Raw genomic sequence first — 14,121 nt, forward strand, 5'->3', positions numbered from 1 at the left:
GAGACTAAATAATGTTTTTGCGGACCTTAAATACTGGCCATCGTGATTGAACAGGCCGTGATAGTGTTAATATATTTTACCATTAATACGGGATTGTGGTTAAGAATTTTATAGTTTGTTATAAGCTATTTAAATTTAACTTTTAATCTGACAACTATTTTCAACTAATTGTTTCTAGATAAGTACATATATAAGTACCCTTATTTGAAAATATAAAATGAATATTAGTAAACATATTAATAATTGTTTTAAAGTCAAGTTTTATTATTAACTGAAAATTGTTAAATATCGGACTTTCAGATGCCTGTAAAGGTTCTTAACTTTACAACGAAAAGGACGAAAGCAAGTCTTAAATACTCCAACTTTTTACAACATGGTACAGAACCAGTTGCTATTAATTATCATTGCGAAATTGAGAAAATATGGCGTGAATCTCGTACATACCCCATTTTTGGCTTACAACTAATATTATGTTAAATAGATACAACTTAATTAAAATACGAAATGGGACAATTTTATTGAGTTTCTTGTATACAGACAAATAATAAAGAAATTATGCTTAGAGTAAATATTAAATAACAAATTGATGAGTCATTGAACAATGTAGGTAAGGTAGGTACTCCAATCCTATAAAAAAATAAGAGACTTTAATTTTGCGATCTAAAGCTTTATATTCAAATCGGGAGCAAAACCGTTCTGGGTGTGTATTAATAAGTGTAAAGCTGGTATTTGAGTTTGTCTTAATGCTTTAAAAATTGATTTTTATGAATATTGCTTATTATTCGGTAAATTTCAACTAGTTAATTAAATTATTTAATTTTTTTTTTATATATAATCTAAATTTTCTAGATGCTGCTGCTTCTGCTCAGTTCTTTGGCTCGTAGCTCGTATCAAGATAGTTAGAAGTATTTAATAAAAAGTTTTATAATAGGTACTTGTGGGTTATGCTAGATTTCAATTAGTATTATTATTATAATTATTTTTGTATATATGCCTTATATAAACAATAAATTTTGGTATCTTTAGGATTTTGCTCATGATATAAATGGTTTTAGGCATTAACGCTAGTTATAACGAATGTTTATAAAAGTATTTTTTTTTTTGATGCCTTTTCAAGCAGAACTCTTGAAGCGCCTTTTAGTTTATTTTTTTAGTTTTTTTTTTATTAAATTATGTATATTAGTTGTATCTTTAGTTGGCTAAGCTAAGCAAATATACAAAAGCTACTTAAACATACATATTCAATATACCTGGTTTGAGTACACTTAATGTATGTGTATTAAATGGTTCATTATGGTTCGCTTTACCGATAGGTGTTTCTTTAACATAATAATTAGCTAAGTGTTACATACAAATGTGGCAATCTTAAATTAGGTTACAACACACACACACACAACAACACTCATGCACACAGACACTCTCACACTCATACACACACTTAACATGGGCAGTAGTTGGTATGAACAGTGTGTGCAGTTATTGCCTATTTAACAGCGTTCGGCATTTACAATTTTTTTAATGAGTTGATTAAGGCCGTTGTTGGATTTGTAGGTTATTAGCATAATAATAAATTTACATATATACTTGTAGATATTTAACTTTATGTATTTAAATTTCTACTAAGTATAAAGCGCAATACCTGGGTCATCATAGGCAACACACACACTGTTACATTATATAGTTAACATAAAACACAACACACGCCTTGAAACAAATTATTTGGTAGTTACATAAGTACATGCTTCATCTTATCGCTAATTTTGAACAAATTGTGGAAAAAAATGAACAGCGCTTAAGCGTTAATGAGTATAGTAAAAAATCGTTCTCCTTTTTCAACTACCATATAATACAAAAACAGTATCAATATATATTTATATTGCCTAAAATTAGCTAAAGATAATGGGACCGCCGTTAAAGCAAGCGACTCAACACATGGCTGAGCAGCAAGAGCATGAGATTCGCATAGATCGTGCAACCCTTTCCGCACAACTTGATGTGGCTCTCCTATACGAGAGAAAAATAGATGAAGAGATATATTGAGAAGTTAGTAGAAGAGTTGTAGTAGAGCATGAGAGAGTATAAGAATGACTCACGTTTGCATGGCGACTGATACAGCTCTGAGGGCGCACTCGATTAAATTCCCGAGCATGCTTAAAGCAGGAGAAAGTCTCATTGACCGCCAGATGGTATTCAAGTGACATGACATACATCGATTATGCATGGCCTGATCAACGCCTCATGCGTGTCGCGCAGACGTCATAATTCGCAGATGTGCCGGTGGTTCTTAAAGTCATTTACGTGTTTGAGTGCGATATGATCACAACCAGCTGTACTTATATTGGAGGCATTCACATCGGTTTTCGGTTCAAAGCATACCGCCTGATAGTCATAAACAATGACACGTTTGTACACCTCCTCCTCCACCAAGCGCATCATAATCGCACCATTGATTTCACCAAAAAATCGGCCGGTTTCGTGTACTCGTGTCGATATGATCACAAATCCATTATTATCCAAAATATAGCAGTCCTTGTCATCCACAGCACAAGCCTATTACGATTTAATAACAAAATTAGCAAAGTAATTTAAATTATTGTGAACAGATTAGGTAAATGCATGTACATTGCCCGTAATATTGTGAAACAGTTTGTAGAGGGCCGAGTGCTGAAACTGGAATCCAACAACGGCAGCTGGTGCTGATTTGGAGCTCTCGTTATGAAATATGGCATTACTGGCAGTCACAATAATCTCCTGGCCGCCCTCTGCATAAATATATATATATATAGAATAAATCAGTATATTTAATGAATATTTGTTAAGCAATCTTAACTCACCGCCGGCATCGAAGGGCACAGAGTAGACAAAGCTTTCCTTATGAACAAAATATTGATCCACGGCACGTTTATACCAAATCTCGTCAATGGCACGCTTATTATTCTGACCGAAGCTCTCACTGAAATCGCAAGTGTTGTAATACTGAGAACAATGATTGCTAAATTGTAGCTTACCCCACTCCCGGTTGTTCCGCCATATTCGTGTGGAACTCATGCCAGCGGGTCAAACCACTGTGTGTGGCCAGAAAGGCGACAGTGATGCCAAATCGCTGTTTAAATTCATGTCTGTTGGAACAGAAATTTCGAATATTAGCATATATTACGATATCTATGGGAAAAACATATACATGGAAGTATATATGAACGTTAAGTGAATAAAAGAAAGTAGATTTGACGAGTTTTCTGTTTACCTTGGCAGCAAACCCATTAATACGGCTATTGGGCTTGATGCGCTAACGCTAGATAGGGTATATTGTATTGTATTTTGATTTAGACAATATGAAAGGCATTATGTTATGTGGTTTAAGAGTTCAAGATTGCAGTATTCAGTATTCATTTGTGGGTGCATAAAGTTATTATGAAATAGACAAACAACAACAACAATACACGAAAAATCGGAATAATAAGAATATGCAAATAAAAGTGAGAAAAAGAAAGGCGTACACACAAATTATAATTGTTAATATGTGCTGCCTCTGTTTGAGATTTGAGTTAAGTATACGCCGGCATGACGTTGACTGTGCTTTATGTCAAGTCTAGCCCTGCGTCTCGGATTATACGAGTAAATACCGTACATTCAGGTTACAGTTCAGACTTACCTGTTATCATCTTTGTCTCTGGCATTGAAGCTGATGTTATTCGAGAACCATTTGGTGACTCGGGCATCAAAAACAAGTGATTGCATTAACTGACGATCACCTGTAATTTCAAAGAAGTTGCGCATTAGAGTTGGCTTATAAATTAAATTGTTTTATAACGAAAATAGCACAAATAAGCAGATTTTCAGATTTACTAACTTAAACATTTTTTCTTTCGGTTGCACCAAGCTTGAATTAAATAAAATTAAAATTCTTTATTTTCTCATGCAATTCATTTGTTTTTCTAATATTTTGTGCAAATTCGGCAGCTAACTGTTGGCAACACACTCGAAAAAACACACACATCGTAAAGTTTGTCAATAAAGTAAAATTAATACTTTTAAGATAATATTGTTTTGTCAAATTCAATCTGTTATGCCCAACTCATCTTCTTATAAACGGAATGTGGGTGCAAGTGAAAAGTGCAGGACTCATATATATATATTTAGTGGTGCTACTGATATATGTGCACTTAGTACTTGTGTGGGAAGTTTGGATGTTACGACTTGACTTGACTTTTTGTTTTTTCGTTACTCACAATAGTATCTTTCTTTTTCATTGATTGATGAATGACGGCCAGTTGATGCGTTGATAGCTGTGAATTTGCAAATAAAGTTTCTTTTGCAGTTTTTATCATTTTCTTTATACATTTCTATTTATATAAATATTAATTGCTCTTCAAAGCATTTTTACAACAAAAATGTGGGTGCAAGTGCAAAGTGCATGACTGAAATATTTTTTTAGAGGTGCTACTGATATATATGTGCACTTAGGACTTGTGTGCAAAGGTTGGATGTTACAACTTGACTTGGCTTTTGTTTTTTTTTTTCGTTACTCACAATGATATCTTTCTTTTTCATTAATTGATGAATGACGGCCAGTTGATGCGTTGTTAGCTGTGAATTTGCATGGTTATTGAAATCGTTACGAAAGTTTCTTTTGCAGTTTCTTTGCTTTAACAATTTAAGTATTTTTTATCGAGCATAAACAGAACATCAAACACAATATGCATAACTTAGTTGAAAATCGGCAAAGGGCGGCAATTGCTCATTAAAGCATATTCAAAACAAAAATCTTTTGCAGTTCGCCAAACTAGATTTGGGGCTACTTACAAAAAATGGCCGCCGCATGTTCCGGGGGCATCGCGCTTCGACTCGATGGCCAATGCCAACCAGGCTCAGACATTCGGTCTACAAAATATAAAAGTTCAGTTTCTGGAGTTCTGAATGTCTTATTGGTTTGCTTGCAAAATAGCCTGAAAAACGTATAAAAAACGTTATTTAAAATCGATTTTAATTGTATAATTAATTTCAAAACCTACCAATCTGGATGGATTTTCCAGCGTTTGCCATCAAAGAAGCTGCGTATATTTTTGCCCGTAATATATGTGCGATGTATGTCCTGTTCGGTGCGTGGTTCCATTCGACTAACTCCATACCGCTCTGGGTATGTAATAACTAGTGTGAATGGGGTATTCTTAATAGCAGTCCAGAAGTACTGGCGCTTAACGCGAGCCACACGTTTCTAAAGATAGTTAGAAATTAGCATACAAAAGGTTTATACATTATATATGACTTACCATTTCATCGAAATGATTTTTAACCAGCATCCATTTGCTGCCAGTCGACTGATTGATTATAGAATCACGTATCTAGTAACGAGTCAGTAATTTCACGTATTGTGTAATAAAATAAATAATATGATTTTGAGATGGGATTTGGTTTGCTTAAGGTTCCAAGAAGTTAAAAAAAAACCACAACTATAAATAATATGATTATTTAACAAAGCCTACCGTCAATAGTACTGGATTAAAGCTTCTGGCGATTCGATCGTCATCTAGTAGCTCCACTTCAACCATGTCAACGCTATTGTAAGCTGGTTTTAATATATATCCTTGGAACTGTGCAATGGGAAATAACATTTTTAATATACAGAATGATATATCTTACACGAAAATACATACAATTGGACGAAAATCTGGATGGAATAGTACATAACCATTGTTGGTTACTATAAACGCATAGCCGTTTACGCCAAGCTGTGAAAGCATTAAATTATATATGGACAATTTCAGAAGTATTATTTTACAACTTACCATAAACGGCGATAGCAATTTTTTAATTTCATTTATGGGTACATCGGTGCCAGCCACGCCCAGTATATTGGCAATTTTTGTCTGTTCACAAGCAAAGATTTTAAGATAGATTTAACAAGTTGAATTTGATGGGAGTGATCAGAACAATACACAAGTTTGAATTGATATGTATTTTAGTTTTTAGCACAAATACAAATACAAGTACGAGTACAGATAAATTTATTTGTTGGCATGTTACTGAATACTGAAAATGAATTTATTTTTAAGTTGACATGGCATTGCTAGTACAAAACAATATATTCATTTGGTTTACACTTAATGGCAATAAAAGAAATTGAATAAAAAAAACCAGAAAATGTATAAATGCAAAAACGAGTATGAGAAGCATTTGTTTTTACTACGCAAGAACTTACAAATACAGTAAAAAGAGCTGATTTCAATTGCATTTTATTAAATAATTTTAGCAAATATAATTTTTTTTAAATTAGTTTTATGCTTTTTGGTTTTTCATTTCGACAGTTTTAGGCTAATTAAATGGCTAGCAGAGTAGTACTAAGAGCGTATGAGAGCGTAAAGTGACTGTGTTACCGGAGTAGCGCAGTGTTAACAAAGGGAACAAATCAAAAATAAGCAAAAATAGGCAAATTTACAAATTTAGGTAAAAGTTACATTTACAATTTTGTTATAATTCAAGAAATTAACTTAAAAGGTAAAAAAGCTAATTACAGAGTGTGGAGGTAGCTGAAATAGCCAAATAAGATTGAATAAAAAATTATTGATCAGCGCACTTTGAAAGTACAGTTTTGGGGTTTGACTGGTTTGTATCGTATATGTGTATTTTGTACTTAAGTAGTTGGTGTTGTATCTTTTAGCACAGTTTTTATACCCTTCACACAGTGACTGTTAAGTGTAGGGTGTGTGTGGTTTGTGAGCATAACGAGAACGCAGTGAAAACTAGCTGAGAAATATTGATGAAAGGCAATTTGTTTTTATTTGGTACAATAATTTAATTAATCATTTAAGAGGGAGTGAGTGTTACCAGTTGCAGATACGAGTATGTGAATTGTAAGTATAGCTAGTAGGGTATTTGCAGTTACCTAAGAAAATCATACATTGGGTGCCCATTAGTAGCGATTGGAAGAAGCTACATCGCAGGATTAAATGTACATATTGAAGAATATCAAGCAGTTGTCGGACAGTGGCTCAAAAAGAAGTGAAACCAAAAAACCTAAGTGCAGCGATAATAAATAAGTACAATTATAATTGAAGTGGGTGTGAATGAAGTGAGAAAATGAAAAACGTCAGGAGGTGCTTAACTTGAAAGCGAAACAAGTCAATATTATTATTTTCTTTTTTTTTTTTTTTTGAACAAATTTTTACATGCGGCACAGACGTTGATCGAAACAAATAAAAGTTTGAATTTTAAATTGTTTGTTAAATGTAATTAGATTATAATTTCGTTTTTTTTTTTTTTTGTTTTTTTTGGTTGCAGTTGTTGTTGCTTAGATTTATAATCAATTTACTCACAACTTGAAGGTTTATTTTCGCAGCCGGATTTATATCGGTCGTTAGATTAATGAGCTGTGAATTTGTAGTGGTATTTTTTAATAAATAAATGTCTAAAATCTTAAGCAACTTAGGTGTTCCACACCTAGGGGCGTAGTAGCAAGCAAGTTTGGCATGGGGCATAATGTGTACATTAAACTAAGCTGAAACTAAGGTGCCTGCCTTAAAGATAATTACCGTCCATTGGGCAGATCTTATGAAGGGTATAAAAACTTAATCATCGGTTCCTAATTCAGTGTACTTGTTGCGGTTTCAAGTATACGTGTAAATTGTGTATTTAGGTTCATATATTTGTTGTGTTGTCCTTGTTGTTGTTTCATGTGCTCTATATGGCCTCAGCACTAGCTTAAGATTTCAATTTTTTAATTCATTGTACGAATACTTTCTAAACATTAACGAGTACGGTACCCTAACATTAAATAGGAGATTTCTATTGGGTATTTAATCAATTGTACATTAATACGAGTGTATGCTTCACATAACGCGTATTAGCTCAATAATTATTTTTTGCTATGTTTTTATGTTTCTTACGTAAAACAACAAATGTTTAATTGATCTACACAAAATGCTAGATAAAATTTTCTATATACTTTTACGGTAAGTAACTAGGCATATCTATATTAAATGGTACGTATACGAATATAGTAAGAAAATTATATATGTATGCTATATATAATTATTATGTAGTATATAATACTTTACAAATCGAATTGAATTATTGAATTTTTATATGTTTTTCTTTTGGCATTTTATTTATTTTATATATATTGTTGATTGTACCTAGTACGAGTACGTGGTCAACTATAATGTCAAAAAAAGTAGCTAATAAAATAGCATGGTCCTAGACCATGTTAGCTAGAGTTATATACGAGTAGGTATAGTTGGTTACATAAGTATATCGGTTAAATATGGAATAGGTATGCATGTAATGTAGCGCAAAGTATAACAAATTGTTTACTTTAGTCTTATACAAATATATATATATAAATTGATATACATATAAGTATATTTAAGATAAGATATTGAATTCAATACGATATATGCGATTTATTGGCGTATATAAAACTTTTGCTTAAGAGCATTAAATACTTTTACTCAAATTTTCATTTGAATTTTGTAGCTTTGTTAGAATTTGGCATTATAGTTTGTACCTCACGTGTTTGCAATTCCCAGAGTGCTTCATTTATTAAAACTTCTTCGGTGATATTCTGTGGTATAGTTGTGTATAGTTTTGATAGTAGTAGTTGTTGTTGTTGTGTGTTATATATATATAACGCATAAAATATTAATATAGTTGTATTACATAGTGAGTATTTATTTAGATTGCAATTTGTTTGTCTGGGTACTGTAATTTTTTTTTTTTTTTTAGTTTTGATAAATATATATTTGTTATTGATAGTTTTGATGGTGAGGGAGCATAATGAACGCAACGTTGTCTGCGGTGCGACGTCAGAATGTCGATTATAAGATTTTCGCTAGGAATTTGGCAGTGCTAACTTTTGATATTTGATTTTGAAAATGTCTCGTGCCCGGGCACGTATGTTTCTATGGAACTGACTTACCGCATTTTCGCGTCGATCGTAAATTGGCATAGATACTGTAGTCATAAATTGATAGACATTCGAGTCTACTGGTTGATTCCAGGTCTATAAAGAAAAACAAATCATATACAATAACTTTTAAAAAAAATATGTATGTTATTAAAAAATTTCAACTGACCTCCTTCATACGTCGATATTCGCGTTTATGCATTTCGCTAGCTTGCAACATGTCGAAATGAACTCGTCTGAATTCAAGGACATCAGCCTTCTGTTCCTCGCATTGTTTGATGTCCCACAAATGATCGGAGAGTTTTGTTTCCTAGATGGCATTATACGATTGTAGACATTTGTTATGGTTATGGTGATCCTAGAGAATTACCCACCTCAAGGTCTGCATAAACCTGTGTCCATATGACCGGATGATGATGCCTACCCAATACCAGTGGTCTAGCCATTACCGGTATATAATTTAATACCATTTCGCGTACCTCAGCTGTATCACTAAGATGCACATAATAGCCCTGATTCTCGCATGCCATCCACCGTATATCATCCCAATTCGCCACCTCTTTGCCAATCAAATAGGTGAACACACGCACCGGCCTATAGGGCGGATCACGCCAATTGTATAACTGGAAGACCTCTTGATTAGTTTCAGGTGCCCCATCACCGATTATCATAATAGCCTGATTGCATTGCGCTCCGCGCGAACTAATCTTCGTCTCTTCCAGCATTTCGAAAGCTCTTGTGAGTGCGGCGGTATAATTGGCAATCGATGTGGGTTTAATCGATTCAATCCCTTCTTTCAGTTCACGTATGTTGCCCAGATTTGCCTGGATGAATTTCGAAGTTGCGTAACGAATTGTTTTCCAATTTGTTTTTTTTTTTTTTTCGATTTTGGGGGATTTTGTGTGTGTTTTTCCGCATTTGTTTTATATATAAATTATTTTTGTTTTGTTTTGTTTTTTTTTGAGGGGGAAAAATTAGAATAATTTTAATTGATGTATTTAATTGAAATGATAATCAAATAATATGGTATATACTTGAATCAGTGTGTCCTCGAAACATCCGACAATCGGCTTGACTTCCTTATCAAAGGTTAAGATGTTCACAAAGTCATTTGTACCTAACGTATCGAGTATGGTATTGACAACATGCTTTGCGATATCTAGCCTCTGTCCCAACATAGAACCAGATGTATCCATTAGGATAACAATATCCTTTGGGCTTGTCGCTGCCTCCATGTACCAAGAGCGTAAACGGCAATCATATAGATCAACCGGCACGTCCTTCTTCCATTTCGATGCAGGGAATTGACGCATAAAGCCTGTCGAACTGCCAAAAAATTGCCACGATAAACTTGGATCGTTTTTGTAATTATCACGAAATATTTGATCCAAATTCTCCGACCATTGAATCGCCTTTATAACATCCGATGCTGTGTATTTTTGTGTTGTTCATGTTTATATTTCGTCGTGTATTGTCAGCAAATCAGTGTTGTTGTCATTGGTCAATATGTCAAAGAAACGGGAAAATTTTTATCTCATTAGTTTTCTCTCTCTCTTTTTGGGGGATGCAAATTAAGACCTAGACTTAAGTGTCACTGAGAAAGGTTTTTGATATTTTGTGAGGCGTTTCAAACAGAGCACAAGGCAGTGCAATTTTTGTGTAAGAGTGTGTGTGCTTCTTAGGCAATGTGGTGGGCGTGTTGATCAAGTGTTAACGTGGCTTAGTTGGGTGTTGTACGGTTTTTGGCAAAGCATTCCGTGTTTTGAAAAAATCATTCACAGGGCTATGCATACATTTCCAGTAATAATTGGCAACGCAGTAACTACGATGTGGCCAAGTAAAATTTATAGATTTTCATAGATTGCACTTAAGGATTTTCGACTATTAAATAAAGATTTTGTTCGCTGAATACTGCGTTGCGTTGCTTAATGGAATATGTATGCGGTTGTAGCAAGCGGTTGAAAATTGCAAAATTAAAATGAAGGCTCAACACACGACAAACGTTAACAATTGTAATATGACAAGTAACTGTAACTCGGTAACTAATTAATATGCAATGATCGATGCAGATTATTAAGACTACTAAGCTAGACAGAGACATATTCTGATAACGCTGTGTGTGCTCGTGTATTGAAGCTTTTACATAGAAGTCACAGATTCGTAGTGTGCTTAACAAAGAGAGAAACAGTTACAGTATACAGAGATATAGAGAGAAAGAGAATGATAAGTAGTTGTTGTATTGAAATCATTTTTCAAACCTCGATCATACACATTCACTGGCACGTGAACTGAACTGACGCTGAAGTTGACCGACGCATTATGAAATTCTGGTCTAGGTTCCAGAACCAACACCTTGGGCGGAACATAAATGAGGGGCTCGCCAATCTGATCATCCATATCCGGTGGTGTTGTGGGAGGTGGTGGTGTCGGTTCACCCGGTTCCGCCATCTCTTTGGCATTGTAGTATGAAAACATCTTATCAGCCATATCATTTTGATGTGTCAGAGCTGTGTTCTCGGCGGTATCCATAATTCGCTGTGTAAAAGATAAGCAATTGATAAATATGGAAATGTAATTGGAGGGTTTGAAGTTTTACTTACACGCACGGCGCTCACTTTGAGGTCCATCATCATTTCTACTTCCTTGGCCATAATTTCGACAAGTGTCCCACCTTGTCGCGTCACCACTTTGGCTTCTTTAAAGCTCTGTAAATATTTATTATTATTATTATCCGCTTACACTTTACAAATAAAATACCGGAATCGAAAAAACAAGGCCAAAAAAACCTATTACCGAAATACTCGTTTCAAAACGTAGAAGAACCGATATTTGTTTAAGTCCCTAATAAAATCATAAAAATTATGACTTCTGCAAGAGTATTAGGTTTTATAATTTTGTATTTTGTTTTTAAGTTCCTAAGGATTATAGATTTAAATATTTTTAGTCGAGTCTATAATTAAATTAAATGCAAGCTTTAAAACATCTGCTTTTACTCTGATGACTAATACTAGCTGAAGAAGAAAGAGACTCATAATAGACCCGAAGATGAAATAAGATTATTTCTTACATACATGTCTCAATACATATTTATGTCTCAATTATCTTGGCGTCTGACTTGTAATTTCATTAAAAATCCAACGCAGCAGCAGCTACTGACCTCATAAAAGAGACAATGACACGATTGACCAGCAGGGGTCTGAGTGAATGGAGATGTTGTGAGCAAAGCCGGGTGCTTCAAACATTCTTCTATATACATATAAAATTGGCTACTCAGTCAGTTTTTAACCCAAATACAACGACGGCTGCTGCTCCTAACGCTATCGCAGTCGGCGTCAACGCTGACGTCGACGTCGACGTCGCGAAACGTCAACAAGAAGCATAGAGAGGGTAGTGGGAAAAATCAATAAGGTAACTTACTTCTTGCACCTCCTTGCGCCTGGTGATAAAATCGCCCAGTGTAAAGAGCTCCAAGCCCAGCTTGTCCGCCCATGAGTGCACGCTGTGATTTGGTTGGGAAAAGATCAAAATTAATGATTCGTTACATCCTGAGTGTGGCACTCACAGATTGTAGTTGATATATCCGCCAGGCAGTAGATTGACGCCAGGCGCACAGTAGATGAACACAAATAGAAGACTCAGGCAGAGACGCCTCCAGGCCCAAACTGGTCTGGCCATAATGCTGTACTGCCAGCGTTGATCTGGACCACGACATAAATATGATCCGGCCTAATTTAATTGTAGACCAATTTTCTGCACAATCACACACTTGGACATATCGTTACCTTATTAGGCTACGACTTTTGCCTGTCGTTCACGCCAAACACACAATCATTTCGCACTTTTACACCAATTTTTTACAGTTTTCTTAGACTCCGAACATTTTCTACGAATTTTTCGAAATTTTTCAAGTTTTAAATGCGTTTCTTTTGAGTGTCGGTACCGTTGCACGTTTCGTTTTGTGTGAAAATTCTGGAGGCCTGGAAAAACTTTTCTCTGTATACTGTTTTTGGCTGATGGCTGGCATCAAGTTTCACTGACGTTTCTGTGTCAGCGATGATTTCACCGCCTGCTCCTTATGCGAGCAATCGAGACAACTACTATGCACACGCATTTGACGTACACTGCACTGTTCTCGCATTGTTCTGCGCCTGCGTTGACATATGAGACGCCCGCGCAGTTGCTTTGTTTACATCCGAGAAAGCTCCACAAGTGTTTGTTTACCTGCTCTGGCAGCTGCGCATTGCCCTTGTTGACGTTTTCCAGATGTGACGGCTGCTTACAGCTGAGCGTCAGCTGTTGTTCTACAGGGAGCATTTGACAGGCGATTGCCTTACAAGGGCTGCAACTCTAGCGACTATAAGCTCTAAATTTAGCTTTATGTGCGTCAAGTTAGCAACGGTTCGCCCGCAGCGAAAATAGGAACTTGGTTCATAGCATAATGTATTTTGAAGCATTGCCGCCATATGTTAATGTGGGCTGCCACCTAGTTTTATATCAAAGCTTATTTGCGAAAGTCATCAGGTTGGCAGCCCACATCAACATATGGCTGCAACGCGCCAAAACACATTATGCTATTTACTTAGAAAATGCCTGCTTAACATAAATATATTGTATTATTAATAACATTGATGTAAAAATTTTGTGGATATTTGGTAATTTTCATTCATAAAAAGTGAAAATACCATGACAATGTGCATCAATCAGGCAGCCTTTATTAACATATGTACATACACAATGCTGCCACGTTGTTTAATGTATGTGATTTCAGCTTAAATGGAAAATATACAAAAATGCATATTTCTCAAAAACTGTCTAATAGAAATTGATGAAAATTACAGCAAAATGTTAGTAAAATTGGTGCCTATCTTCCCACATAACGTGCATCTGGGGCCATGACTTACAAATTAAAAAAAAGTAAAAAGTTAGCAACGAAATTATTTAGCAGTCAGCCTTCTGCTATAGACATACGCATATTATCCGCGCCATATCAGCCAGCTTTCTGTTGCGTAGTAGCTCAGCTCACGTTAATAAGACTTGCTCATGAGCTTTTTGGGGTTAATTTACACTTTATTTATTTTCTATAAAACTGTCTGATAACTTTCTTTAAATTAAATTGAAAAAGCTTCTCCAAACTTGTAGCTATAATTTGTTAGCCGTTCTTCTTGAGAAAAGATATTAAGGTTTGAGAACAAGGCATATATTTTGGCAGTCATTTTGTA

General features: G+C 34.9%; 1 protein-coding gene across 1 annotated transcript; it reads right to left on the reverse strand.

Annotated features, from left to right (window-relative positions):
* Positions 1–492: 492 nt before the first annotated feature.
* LOC117782837 (voltage-dependent calcium channel subunit alpha-2/delta-3) lies at positions 493–12,941 on the reverse strand. Its single transcript, XM_034619888.1, has 24 exons — positions 12,465–12,941; positions 12,320–12,401; positions 11,503–11,607; positions 11,161–11,437; positions 9,937–10,331; positions 9,277–9,726; positions 9,072–9,212; positions 8,915–8,998; positions 7,314–7,367; positions 5,787–5,867; positions 5,655–5,729; positions 5,484–5,591; positions 5,271–5,342; positions 5,013–5,215; positions 4,804–4,946; positions 4,531–4,587; positions 4,230–4,286; positions 3,653–3,752; positions 3,009–3,119; positions 2,835–2,953; positions 2,623–2,762; positions 2,299–2,550; positions 2,094–2,198; positions 493–2,004 (listed from the first exon to the last, which is right to left on the reverse strand). Exons 1-24 carry the CDS (start codon positions 12,575–12,577, stop codon positions 1,912–1,914), a joined length of 3,417 nt encoding a protein of 1,138 aa, XP_034475779.1. The 5' UTR covers positions 12,578–12,941; the 3' UTR covers positions 493–1,911.
* Positions 12,942–14,121: the final 1,180 nt, after the last annotated feature.

This window comes from Drosophila innubila (genome assembly GCF_004354385.1).
Source record: "Drosophila innubila isolate TH190305 chromosome 2R unlocalized genomic scaffold, UK_Dinn_1.0 1_C_2R, whole genome shotgun sequence".
NCBI lineage: Eukaryota > Metazoa > Arthropoda > Insecta > Diptera > Drosophilidae > Drosophila > Drosophila innubila.

What these genes read in the sequence shown, in the direction of transcription:
- LOC117782837 (XM_034619888.1), bottom strand. Translation starts at nt 12,577, where the DNA reads ATGGCCAGACCAGTTTGGGCCTGGAGGCGTCTCTGCCTGAGTCTTCTA. An exon ending in ACGATCGACGCGAAAATGCG is followed by an intron (nt 7,368 to 8,914) that starts GTAAGTCAGTTC and finishes ACAAATTCACAG; the next exon opens with CTCATTAATCTAACGACCGA. An exon ending in TTAATCCAGTACTATTGACG is followed by an intron (nt 5,343 to 5,483) that starts GTAGGCTTTGTT and finishes ACTCGTTACTAG; the next exon opens with ATACGTGATTCTATAATCAA.